Raw genomic sequence first — 13,956 nt, forward strand, 5'->3', positions numbered from 1 at the left:
TATTGCAGAGAAAAAAATTGCTCTTCATATGGCAGATATGAAGGAAAAGCGCCTGAGCTTAAACCAAGGGGGGCAAGAAGCCCATTATAGAAGTCAAAATGGAGGCCAAAGGCCTGTCAGAATTCTTGAAAATACTGTCGTTCCTCCACGACCATAGGAACCAGCAGGTAAGAACAAAAAGGGAGCGCCGGGAGGAACATTGGAGTACACTTCGCTTAAACCAACTAGAACTAGGATGGTGATACATCTGATCCAAATTGCAAATCATCAACCGACTATAAATCACACATCTATTTCGAAGAAAAAAACAGCAAAGAGGCTACTTCTTAAGTGCCGATTTAATTGTGAAGATTGTTTGAACAATGGCGAGACCCAGTATAGCAATTGCCCCCACCGTTGCTAAAGCTTTCCAGTACGATGAGAAATGGTCCCGCACAAGCTCTGCAAACTGGACCCTAATTTTATCTCTGTAGTGCTTATTCACACTTTCTTTCAATGGGACAAAGAGATCCGCCATATTCGCGATCCCAACATCCTTGCATAAACCGTTGAATAGGTCGGCAACCTCTTTGTCACTCCCAATCAGTTTTGTAAGGATTCCCATTGATCTGAGCAATGCCACGTCTTCTCGCGAGTCGATCAAGTCGTCCATGAGATTCACGTAACTACTCACGAAATTGCGTTCTGATGGCTTGCACATCTCCCAAGCGATTAAGTTACGGAATAGTACCTCTGTGCCGTATGTGATATAGACCACAGGAAGATAAATTATGGCCCTCTTCTGGTCGAACGTAATCCCACTTATGCCTCCATTGCATGGTCGAAATTTGATCCCAGCATTTTTTAGTTCTACTGCAGTAGGGATGCTTTCGCAGTCAGCATCCAGTGCTTTATGTTTGCCTTGGAGCATTAGAAGGCAATAGCCAATACAACTTTTAATTGAGAGGGGATGCTCAGCTTGATATGGCTCAACATCGGAAAACTGATATATAATGGCCTCGTGCAAGAAATCTAAACTAGCATTTGCACCAAATGTTGCAAAGGAAACACCGTAAGGCATAAATGAAGAAACAATCTAAATAAGATGGAGAGGTGTGGCATAAATTAAGAAACCATCTAAATAAGATGGAGACGTGGCATAAATTGAGAAACCATATAAATAAGATGGAGAGATGTAGCAAAATTGAAATTCTAATGTTTATAAACTGAAGTTGAATGAGGGTGTGTAAGACTATATTTTTTTATTAATTATTGAATTAATATTGCATATGAATCTCATAAACTTCAACCAAGCAATAGTTCTGATCAACTTCTTTATAAGAGGGTATTAGATGAAGTCAATTTGAGATTGAGTGAGTCTTGTGTGGTTCTGAAGAGAGCACTAAAGAAATGTAAGAGTGAGAAGTTGTCGACCGATGAGCTTGAGTAGGACATAATTGAGGCTGCTCATAAGAGGGATCAAGGAGGCTGCTCAGAAGAGGGATCAAGGCTGACAGTCTGAACTTGAAGCTGTGTAGAGACAACATGCTTTTGATGTGGTTTCCTTGCAATCTGCACATCAAGAGCTTCAATGGGTCGAGAAAAACATCTCCATTGCGATGGATTGTAAGGACATGACAGCTAAACAAGGCATGGACACAGTGAATGCTTCAAAGGCCAATGCCAAAAAAGCATAGGAATTGTCTGCAGAGATATGTTTTCTGAAAGAGGCTCTCGATTCGACATATGCATCACGTTGAATGGTTGAGGATGAAGAGGAAGCTATTGCTGCAAAATGGGAATCTAAAGCCAAATAAGCATTTGCAATGGCAAGTAAGGCTAATGAAGAGGTTCACTTGTTGAAGAAAGAATTGACCAATGTCAAGGATATTGAGTTGAAGTTGTCTAATGCACCAAAGTTGAGGTTAACATAGCCAAAGAAAATGCAACTAAATTATTAGATTCCCTTGAAGAAGTTAAAACTGAGATCATTGCAGCAAAAGAAGATGCACAAAGTGCTAATATGAAAATTTCTATTGTCAAAGATCCTCTTCTGGACAAAGAAAATGAGCTTCTTCTAAGAAATCAGATGACAATTTTGTGTCAATTACAAAAGAAGGGTATGATTTGCTATACAAGAAAGAATAAGAGGCCAAAGAACATGCAAGTAAAAGAATAGAAAAGGTCCTTGCCTAGGTGGAGCATGTTAATATCAAGGAATAGGAAGCCTTGTAGATGTTAAATGCGGTGAATTCAGATCTCGAGAAGAGTAGGAAAATTACAGATCAATCTTCTGAGTAGCTAGAGGCTGTCTGAATAGCCAAAGTAGCCCTAGAAGAATATTTGAAGTAGTCGAAGGATCTGGAGAAGAGTAGGAAAATTACAGAAGAGTAGGAAAATTACAGATCAATCTTCTAAGCAGCTAGAGGCTGTCTGAATAGCCAAACTAGCCCTAGAAGAAGATTTGAAGTAGTGGAAGGAAGGGGCAGTGGAAGGAAGGGGCATAGTACTGGAATGGAGAAATGAGTGGAAATATAACTAAATTAAATAAGTATCGTTGACATCTCACAATGGAGAAATGAGTGGAAATATAACTAAATTAAATAAGTATAGCTGACATCTCACAATGGAGAAATGAGTGGAAATATAACTAAATTAAATAAGTATAGCTGACATCTCACATTGGAGAAATGAGTGGAAATATAACTAAATTAACTAAGTATAGCTCAATTTTAGGGTAGAGTCTCATTCAACATATTGGAAGTAGGTGTAGAAGACTTGCAAGAATTATTAGATTAATTATTATTCCAAATGCAAGCTTTATCAGCTTTTGAAAGTCTGTGCTCTCAATTATGCTTATGCTACTCAATCGGGTGGCCATGGTTATTTATTTTTTGTTGTCAAGAGAGTATTTGGAACCAACAACCTTCTTGATGAGCTTCATCACATTGATTTCTTCAAAACTAAGAGTTTCATAACCATGAGGTCGAACAACCACATTCCCATTATAATTCACCAAAAAAAAAAATCTTTGGCCTTTGTTATTAATTATCAAATTTTGATATTTATATTCATATTATTATTAATGTAATTATAAGTATTAATAAACTTAAATATAATATTAATTTAAATGAAATACAAATAAATTAGTTTCTAGAAATTAAATATTAAAATATACAAAAAAAAAATATTTCTTCGGCCTTTGTTATTAATTATCAATTTTTGATATTTATATTCATATCATTATTAATATTATTAATGTAATTATAAGTATTAATAAACTTAAATTTAATATTAATTTAAATAAATAAAAAATTATATTAATAAATTTAGGATTTAATTTTTTAAACCAGTAAAGAGCCATAATTTAATATCATAATTTAAATAATAGATCAATTGGTTTTTTTATTCATCTCACAAAATTTATGAATATGTAATATTATGAAAAATCACATATTTTTCTTTCACATTATAATGGATCATCAAACAATATTATAATCTATGAAAATGTTTCATATAACAAAGATTAAAAAACATTAACACAATTTTTGACCACCATCTTTTTATATATATATATATATTTTTTCAATTAGTCTACTCTTATATTCATACAAAAAAGTTACAGCGAGGCTGGCCTCGAGAATTCATGCCATGAGGTTGGCATATGGCAGAAAAACTTGACATCCTGACTGTAGAACCATCAAAATGACTTACATCAGAGAGAATAATTTCAAGGAACATTGAACATACCAGACATAATCAAAAAACTGACCCAAATAGCGATACCGGACTGAATAAAACACTGTTGTTTCAAGGACCGATTTTTACATAAACAGAAACATAAACAGACCCCGACCTGTATCATAAACAAAGGCCTGAGACAAGCATGAACCCTGTGAATCGAAAAGGAGGTGAGCTTCGTCTTCGGAGGCAAAACCATAAAACCAGAGGCACCGACTGGCTCAATCTTCATATGAGGTAGACGGTTGTTCCTCTAAAACTCGGCACCCAAATTGACCGGAGTCCATGGAGTCAGAAGAATGGACCGCAGAGCTTGAAGGCTCTCCTCTCGTGCTAGGGCCGACATTGGCCTCAGAGTGCGTAGTAGGAATGCTTCCGGTGTCTTGGCGCGGGATGACAATTTGACTTGCCAACCCCTGTTCCTCCGTAGCCCTTTGTTGAACTACTCCCGAACCCGAGTTGTGCTCACACCTTTCGATAGTCACAGATACGATGAAGGAGGAATTTGCCAGTGAACAAGGTATGCGGAAGCGGGCAGTGGGATGCACGTGATGCATACAGGCCTCGCTTCTATCATGCCCTCGACCCCGACTTCTGCCACTTCTGGCAACTGGAACGACCGACGCATCTTCAGAGGGGTCCACAGTGGTGGAGGAGTGCTAGGTGGTGGCTCAACCACGTGAACCGCCACGCTTGCTGATCATTCTCAGCCTTTCTTTTGGCTTTTTTATGGGATGGGGACTGTTAAACGGAGGAGGGAAGGCGGATAAACGACTGAAGGGCGAATGCACCGAGAGAGCCGAAGTCTGAGCCTGAGAGAAGCAGTAAGCATCAAGAACTGGAGCTGAATGGAGGCCGGAGAAGGTAAAGTCGCATATAGCCCTACAGAGCAAGACCAACAGGGAAGAACTCTCAGCATGCACCAGTGTCGACAGGAAGCAGGTGGGCGAACTGTCGCTCGGAGAGTCGCCCAATACTGCGACCTTGATGGAGCCGAATGCAAACGATAGAACAACAACAATGAGAATGAAATGGAGCGCCATCGTGCCTATAACCAGAAGCAGGGAAGGCAGAGTTAATGCTGCCATTAATGTATTTGTGCGAGGCCAGTTTTCTAGGCCATGACTCATACCCTTAACACATATGGGCTGCCACTTGCCCCTCTTGCATCCCTCCATCGTACCTTGATATCAACAGCTACTTTAGTTTCTCCATCGTAATGGTATCTTCTTCTGGGGGCAGGTCATTGATATGTGGCAGGGTCCCTTTCCCATATGGAAAAATGCCTCTGCACTAGGCCTAAATGGTCTTCTTGCTCAGCAGTGGAATCATCTAATCTGGTCAATGCGGAATAGGGGTATATGTAAATCTAAATCGGAAGATTATCTTATCTGTAAGGGGGCCAAGGGTAAGCTGAATGTCTATGTGAAAGATATTTATTTAACACTTCTAAAAACTCATATTTCTCTTCCTGCAATCATTTTCCCCATTTCCTTTTGGAAATCTGGCACTCCATATAAGATTATCATATTTGCTTGGCTAGTTTTTCATAATGAAAATCTAACATGGGACAACCTACAAAAGAGGAATTGGCATGGTCCGACTATTTGCTTAATCTGCAAAGCAGAGGGAGAAAACAATCTTCACATTTTCCTAAAATGTGTTCACTCCCAGGAGCTATGGAGGGACCTGGCCACTTACTTTGGTTTCACAAATATATCACATCCTTCTATAAAAGATGCACTTATCTGGTGGAGTAATCCAAAAGAGAGCTGGCGACTTGTTCCTTTAATTGCTTTATGGTCTATCTGGAAATGGAGGAACAAGTCTCTATTTCAAAATGGCAAGGATAGTTATAAATCTGTCTTTGAAAACATCATCTCTCAGTACCACTCTATTTCTCCTTACAGCTCACAGCAGAAGAAAGCTAAGACTAAGGAACATTCTTATTCTCCTTGTCCGACGAACATTCCTAGAGCTTATTTTGATGGGGCTGCTCAAAATGGAATATGTACTTGTGGAGTCTACATTGTCACAAAGGAGGATCAGCATGTTGCCATATATTGGAATGGAGGTGAAGGATCAAACAACAAGGCGGAAGCTATGGAACTAACAGGGCTTCTTCAAATCAGTATCTTCTTAAATATTGAGTCGTTGCAGATCTATGGAAATTCCAAAATCATTATACATCATGTTAATGCCAAGCTTTCCATAGAAAATCACTATCTATCTGGATGGATGAACAGAATAGAATCCCTATGGTCATCAAGAAAGGATTTTGCAATAAAACATGTGAATAGGTCCCAACATACACAGGCAGATGAACTATCAAAGAAAGGACTTCAATCACAAGTTGGTAAATGGGAAATGACAATTGCAGTGGGGGAACTAAGGTACCATATTTAGGATTTCGATCTTCCGGGTACATAACTCTCTCTTCCATACATCTGGCTCTAGTATGTACCATTCCCCGGTTTTTTTATTTACTCTATCGCTCAAGCTCTTTCTGTTATGTAAGTATTGCCCTACTTTCGTACTACCTTATTTCCAGAATTCCCATGACTACAGTCTCCATGGATTTAGTTTTATTATTGCACTATGAAGGTTATTTCTGCATTCTGAGTTGTTGAATCAACTCTAGACTTTCTGTTATGTAATTCAGATATACCAATATAATAGAATTCCGCTTTTTTTTCTTATGAAAAAAAACAATGATTATTTTTCTTTAATTATTGTCTAGCATAATTTCAAGCCATGACCATTTTACTATAAAGTAAAATTTATAAATAACTAGTATTACAAATTAATGTGATTAACTCCAACCTTAAAAGCATTTTGTGTAACCTAAAAATGCACCACCCTTATATTTTCACATTGCCAATCCGAGAGATCTAAGATGAAGGTTTTCATATCCCATATGTGAAGGACGAATGTAGCAAAATTGGTTTCATCGAGTTTGTTTTTGAGGCTCAAGGAATTAATATTATTAATGTAATTATAAGTATTAATAAACTTAAATTTAATATTAATTTAAATAAAATACAAATACATTAGTTTCTTAAAAATTAAACATTAAAATATACAAATAAAAAATTATATTAATAAATTTAGGGTTTAATTTTTTAAACCAGTAAAGAGCCACAGTTTAATATCATAATTTAAATAATAGATCAATTGGTTTTTTTATTCATCTCACAAAATTTATGAATATGTAATATTATGAAAAATCACATATTTTTCTTTCATATTATAATGAATGAATGGAAAAGTTTCATATAACAAAGATTAAAAAACATTAACACAATTTTTGACCACCATTTTTGATTTATATATTATTTTTTTATATTTTAAGAAATAATTAAAGAATAATTGTTTTATATTTCAGGGAAAGATAAAAAAATATAACCTATGAAAATGTTTAATATAACAATGATTGATTTTTTTTAATTATTGTTTATTGTTGAGCATAATTTCAAGCCACCATCCTTTTACTATAAAATAAAATTTATAACCAACTTGCTCATTTAGATTTTCTGGCAAACTGTAAACAAGTATTACAAATTAATGTGATCAACTCCAACCTTGAAAACATTTTGTGTAACCTAAAAATGCACCAGCCTTATATTTTCATTTGTTCCAACCCGCCACAACAATTGTGATTGATTTCACAATCATGTTCACCGTAAATTTTATTGTTGTACAATCTGTTGAAATGGTGTATAAATCCGAGAGATCTAAGATGAAGGTTTTCATATCCCATATGTGAAGGACAAATGTAGCAAATTGGTTTCATCAAGTTTGTTTTTGAGGCTCAAAAGAAAATTTTCTGGTTGAGGCTCAATCAATTTTCCCTTGATTGTATTCTAACCCTACCGCACTGCACCATTTGTAAAATCAATTTATTTGTAAAAATCAAATTAATCAAATATCAATCTATTTGTGAAAATCAAATCAATCAAATATAAATCAAATTGTGAAACTCATCCTCTTTACTGCTTCTTTGGCCTTTGTTATTAATTATCAAATTTTGATATTTATATTCATATTATTATTAATGCAATTATAAATATTAATAAACTTAAATTTAATATTAATTTAAATGAAATACAAATAAATCAGTTTCTAAAAATTAAATATTAAAATATACTATATATATATATATATATATATATATGGCTTTTGTTATTAATTGTTAAATTTTGATATTTATATTCATATCATTATTAATAAACCGATATAGATATGTGTTCTCTTGTGGTAAAGGGGCTGTCTGGTTATTCATGTATTTGACTTATTGCTTTTTCTGATCTTCCTCAATCCCCACCTGCAAAGCTTGTTGGAAAGAATCTTGCCAGATGAACAAACTCTGCCACTGGAGAAATTTGCAAATTTGGAGATATACTTTAAATATTATTATAAATTTTCTATTACATATCCTCTTACAACTCAAACTCTTTTGAAACTTTTTTCATGCATTTTTTAAAGTTTTCAAACATTTTTCAAGCATTCATAGACAAGGCAACGTCCAATTACATTAATTTAATGAGTGATACATTATCTATGCCTATCTCTATAGGAATTCAATTAAAAAATAGAGAAAAGAGATAGAAAATAGTAATAACATAACTCAATTAAACAAATATCTGGGAAAAAAATAATGAGTGATACATTATCTACGCCTATCTCTATAGGAATTCAATTAAAAAATAGAGAAAAGAGATAGAAAATAGTAATAACATAACTCAATTAAACAAATATCTGGGAAAAAAAGCACGACAACCAGAAAATCCTTATAATTAAGGTTTCCTAATTATGAATTTGGTCCAATCTAATTTTTTTCCAATTTACCTCGCTTCTTCTGAAATCCTTTTCGGTCCTTTTTGGTTGTTATTGCTGACAAGTTGACAACTGACCAAAGGTAATGAGGAAATGGGATGTTGCCCCATTTGGATTTCATTCTGATCACCCTCAATCCCCACCTGCAAAGTTTGTCGAAAAGAATCTTCCCTGATAAACAAACTTGGCCACTGGAGAAATTTGTAAATTTGGAGATATACTTGAAATATTATTACAACTCTTCTATTACATATCCTATTATAACTCATTCTCACATCGAAGTTCTCAAACTCTTTTGAAACTTTTTTCATGCATTTTTTAAAGTTCTCAAGCATTCATAGACAAGGCAACGTCCAATTACATTAATTTAATGATTGATACATTATCTACCTATTTCAGTAGGAATTCAATTAAATGTCCTGCATAGATGCCTATTCTCAAATTGGTATTAAACCCATTGAAGCATAAATCATTGAGATTAACTAGTAGTTAAGATAGAATCAGGCATCTAAAAATGACATATCTATTGAATGAAATTGTGCAAGTGATTAAAATTTATATAGAAATGTAATCATATAAATAAAATAGGTATAAACATGTTCTACCTGTCATTGATCTCAAATAACCCTAAAATAGCAAGTGACTCAACCTACCTCAAAGAAAGCTCAATCTTGAACATGCCCATGATAAGATAGATGACGTATTAAGAGTTCCATTTCTCAAATAGTTTCTTATTCATCTCTATACATTATCAATTCTTTAGCACATTTAAATCCCAACAAAACTTTGATATGTAAAATTATATTACCCTGCCCCCTTTTAGACTACTAAATGAGACCATGCATAACTGCATTTAACCCTGTATCCAAGAAGACGCTTTCTAGCGATGCATAGATACAAGATGCTTTCCAACTATGCATAGATAGCATCTTCCATATTCTTTTTTGAAAAACAAAATGCTTTCCAACTATGCATAGATAGAATCTTCCATATTCATTTTTGAAAAACGAGATAATTTCTTTAAATCCATTTTGTTCTAAAAATACAATAAATAAAACACATGTTAAAGTTCTCTTATATATGAAATGATGAAAAATAAAAACTTTGATATGTAAAATTATATTAAACTGCCCCCTTTTAGACTGCTAAATGAGACCATGCATAACTGCATTTGACCCTGTCTCCAAGAAGACGCTTTCCAGCTATGCATAGAGAGCATCTTCCCTATTCATTTTTAAAAAACTATATAATTTCTTTAAATCCATTTTGTTCTTAAAAAAAAATAAAAAAAAAACACATGTTGAAGTTCTCTTATATATGAAATAATGGAAAAATAAAAACAGAGTTGCAAAAATATATGTACAGAAAGCTCCCTAACAAGAACCATTTAGCACCAGAATTTAATCTTATGAAAGAAACAGAAACATAAAATCCAAATTACTCTCATTTTCCAAAGTATGAAACACTATGAATATTTGTTTTCACAACTTATATAGGACACTTGCAACAACGTGGGCACCTAAATTTATTTCCACAAATACCTTTCATTTACTGCCTACGTAGTGAAGCTTCATCATTCTCTCAAAGTCTTCATCAGAATCATGCATTTTAAGCACATCAATACCATCAAATGTAAAGAAAACCAATGTTTTGAGAGGGAAGCTAAAATCCCTGAGGATAAAAAAAGAGCAGAAATATTAGTCACCATGCTTCAAGAACATCGTAGAGAAAGAAAACCTGCATGAAACAATATGGCAGTGTGGTAACCCATTGCATTTTACACGTTAAAAACATCGTGATTGGGTGCAGAATTCCCTGTTCCACAAGGTTTAAATGTGTACCAAAAATAGGGCAGCAATTTCACTACAACAATAAACGCATCAACACAAAATCCTTTCATCGGGTTGCTACCATTCACTTTTACAAATTCTTAGTAGCCTGTCTTTCTAGGCAAACCAATAGCAAGTTCCTTTCCACGGGCCCAATCCCGCGCCGTAGTTTCACTTTCACCGGGCCATATAATATCAGACAATTTTGGCTTTATATGATATTGATAGTCACTGATGGTGGCTGTAATTTTTGGAGGGGTGACCGATAAGCTGGTTCGGTTTGACCAGTAACCACTGTTCTGGATGTGTGTACTAGCTACGTTGATAATCTCAAAAGTAGATCCCATCAAGTCTCCATTTTTGTCTAATTTCATAGGACACGTAATGTCGTTGAAATGAATTTGCAGTATTATCTTTCGCAATTGTGCTCCTCCTTCAATGAGATCACTGGTTCAATTGTGCTCCTCCTTCAATGAGATCACTGGTTCAATTGTGCTCCTCCTTCAATGAGATCACTGGTTCAATCCCAACAGAGCTCAGGGATATGATGACCGGGCACAATTCTTACGCAAGCGGGAATCTATGGCAGCTCAGTAACTTGTCAAAGATGGAGGCTTTACATATTCCATTTGCTAACTTATCTGGGTCCTTGCCTCCAGAATTAGGTAAGTAACAGAATCGAAGTAGGTTGGTGCTGAACATCAACAGACTTACTGGATCAATACCATGGTAGCTAAGCAACAGTATGAGCTTGAAGACAGCCAACTATCAATCTGCCAAGGGAACATGCTCACCATTTCCCTGCACGTTTTCATGAAAAATAAAAATGAAGCCTGAACTTTTTGAGAGAAATAATCATGTAAAGGCGAAAGTCAATTTAAAATTTGGTAAGTAGTGAGGGAAAGCCACTTGGGATTTGGTTAAGAATGATGTAGCTAGCTAGTGGAATAGATGGTTTTACTCGATTTATTTCATTTAGCTATTGTAATCTTTACAACATAAATTCTTTAGCAACTAAAGTAGAGTCAAGTATAAAGCATATCTAAATATAAAGTATATGCGAAATACATGCAATGATTATCTTCCAAAGTTGAATGTTAGCAACATAGTCCGAAGTCTTCACTGGAGCTCCTCTGCAATCTTTCGACACCTGCACACACCCAAAAATAAACTCCAAAGAAAGAGTGCATACCTCTTTTAACTGTTGCACAACATGTGGGAAGTACATGAACCACAGCTATAGGGTGTAGCCAAGCCAACATATCGTCTCATCTCCCAGAGAGAAGAAAAAACCCAAAACAAAACAGTTAAAAACAAAAAATACCATTATCTAAACAGTCAAAAACAAAAACCCAAAAAAATAAAACCCAAAACCCACGAAATGGCTACAAGCAAAAAGAGGGAAATAACGATGGACATTGCTAAAGCATCCACAAAAGAAAGAAAAAGCAGAAATGAAAAAGGACAAATCAACCAGGTGCAATGCTAAATCAACCCACTACCCAAGATGCTCTGCCCTGTAGCAGCATTCTACTCTGCTGAGCTAAGCGCAACTCAATAACACACCACACTTTATGTCTTGCTTTGTATTGGCATTATTCTCTGCTACACTCAGTTTGAATGCAAAAGGTATCACCCGTATAGAAAATTGAAGAATTGATGTATTTTCCTGAATAGTGATAATAGAGATAAGAACACATGTACTTTCATGAATAGAAATAATTATTATATATACTTACAATGAATAGAGGTAATCGTTATATATACCATTAATGAACAGAGGGTGTTCACAGAAATGGAATCTGACGGTCTCCTTTTCTGAAATCCCATCACGTGTCCTCGATCACCACGTGAACCACCACGTCCTCTCGCTGGTTCTTCAAACGATGGTTCCTCTCTATGTGCTTCACTCCAGCACATATGCAGAGTCGGTCAAGCCCCATTAACATTCGGTGGAAGCCACGAGGGTTAGAATATTGGATGGTCAAATTGCCCTAGCATGAACCCTCTACTGGTCGAAGGGTTGAGGTCAATTCGCTTTGTTTTACAGAGTATCGATGACTCACTGCAATTTATGATGGGGACCACCTGGTTAGGCTCTGCACCCATAGCTACAAAACTCCCATCCCATGTTTGATCACCTGGACGAAATGAACCACCATATGCTCCCACTCCATGTGATCCTGCTCTGCATCCTGCAATTGACAGAAATTTCCATGTGATTATAAGTTCACCTTTTGGATCCCTTAGACATGCCTTGAGCGTTCAGAGGATGGTGAGGATTCTATGTAGTCATCTGTAGACTTCAAGGAAATATTTTAGAAAAACAACTTACCTTTAATATTGGCGAACCATGGAGGATTGTCCCGTAATAACCCAAGGTATCACGAACCAGTGGACAGCAGAATGGAAGGTAAAAGTTTAGAAACTGAAAATGACCCTTGTCTAGGAACCTAATGCAAGTAAATACCTGTAGAAGCCAACAGGAACTAGACCGCAATAGATGCATAGATAACATAGAAAGATAGGGTTATCAGATTTAAAAAAAAAAAAAAACCAGTTGCAAAATTCCTAGCAGCAAATAGAAGAAATCCTCTGAAGTTTTTCAGGAATGTTTTTAGATAAAAAATATTTACCTGTAATCTTGGTAAGCAATGGAAGAGCACCACAAATTACAATAAGCCCATAGAAATAAGTAAGAACAAACCCTAGCGGGGAAAGCCATCTACGAAAAAAATATCAGTTACGATTGTTCATAGGAGAAATAAGTAAGAACAAACCCTAGTGGGGAAAGCCATATCATCTCGCTTGATCTTCATCTTTTCATCATTCTACCCAGGGCTCTTGCTCCTATGAACAATCACAAAGAAAGAGCACTGGTTAGAATGATGAACAAGATGAAGATGAAGATCAAAATGCCAACTCTGGCAGTGAGGACAAGGATTGGCACTTCGAAAGCCTTTCAAAAACCTCAACAGAGCTCTGGTTCGAAGCTGGAATGAGACCAAGCAGGAGTCATGAGCACTGACGGAAGAATGAGACCTCAATGCGACGCCAAGGGTATTGAAAGTTGAAGGAGCCAACCCTGGCCGTTGGATCGCTCAACAGACGTCAATACCGTCGATACAAGAGGAATCCCGAGGCGGTAGATGGGGCTGGTCACTGTCGTACGTCCTTCCCATCTTTACTTTTCACATCACTGGTTTAGTGCGATGGGTTGGTACGGTATATTGGTTGCCATCACAAACCGCAGGTCGACCTCGGCCAACGGGCGAATTACAAGTAGGCCGATCTTGGCCATGGAAAAGGTGCTTCGCTAGGTTTTGTAAATGAACATGAGTTTATTTTATTGCTTTAAAAGTAATAAAAATTATTTAGAATATCTTTATTACGATAACCTAAACTTGACCGTAATCAAATATTCTCATATAAATACTCTTGAGAGAAAAATATAGTTTCTTTTCCCCTTTAAAAAAATTGGTTAATAATAATTTGTTTACATTCTAATTAATTTTATTAATATTACATTCGGGCTAAAAAAAATTAAATAAAAAAATATTGATTTTTTAAA

At 35.6% G+C, this 13,956-nt stretch overlaps 1 protein-coding gene and 2 long non-coding RNA genes across 3 annotated transcripts; all 3 read right to left on the reverse strand.

The window, feature by feature from the left end:
* Positions 1 to 319: 319 nt before the first annotated feature.
* LOC149196970 (putative UPF0481 protein At3g02645) lies at positions 320 to 910 on the reverse strand. Its single transcript, XM_089408516.1, has one exon. It carries the CDS (start codon positions 908 to 910, stop codon positions 320 to 322), a length of 591 nt encoding a protein of 196 aa, XP_089264642.1.
* A 9,373-nt stretch (positions 911 to 10,283) lies between these two features.
* On the reverse strand, positions 10,284 to 11,714 carry LOC149196971 (uncharacterized). Its single transcript, XR_016254697.1, has 2 exons — positions 11,454 to 11,714; positions 10,284 to 11,186 (listed from the first exon to the last, which is right to left on the reverse strand). It is a non-coding gene; the product is annotated as an uncharacterized LOC149196971 (long non-coding RNA).
* Positions 11,715 to 12,423: 709 nt separating this feature from the next.
* LOC149196972 (uncharacterized) lies at positions 12,424 to 13,637 on the reverse strand. The gene is made up of 2 exons (XR_016254162.1): positions 12,721 to 13,637; positions 12,424 to 12,580 (listed from the first exon to the last, which is right to left on the reverse strand). It is a non-coding gene; the product is annotated as an uncharacterized LOC149196972 (long non-coding RNA).
* Between the last annotated feature and the right edge of the window lie 319 nt (positions 13,638 to 13,956).

This window comes from Pinus tabuliformis, chromosome 2_2, assembly GCF_031772625.1.
Source record: "Pinus tabuliformis cultivar Carrire ecotype Pingquan chromosome 2_2, CPIR1, whole genome shotgun sequence".
In the NCBI taxonomy this organism is placed as follows: domain Eukaryota; kingdom Viridiplantae; phylum Streptophyta; class Pinopsida; order Pinales; family Pinaceae; genus Pinus; species Pinus tabuliformis.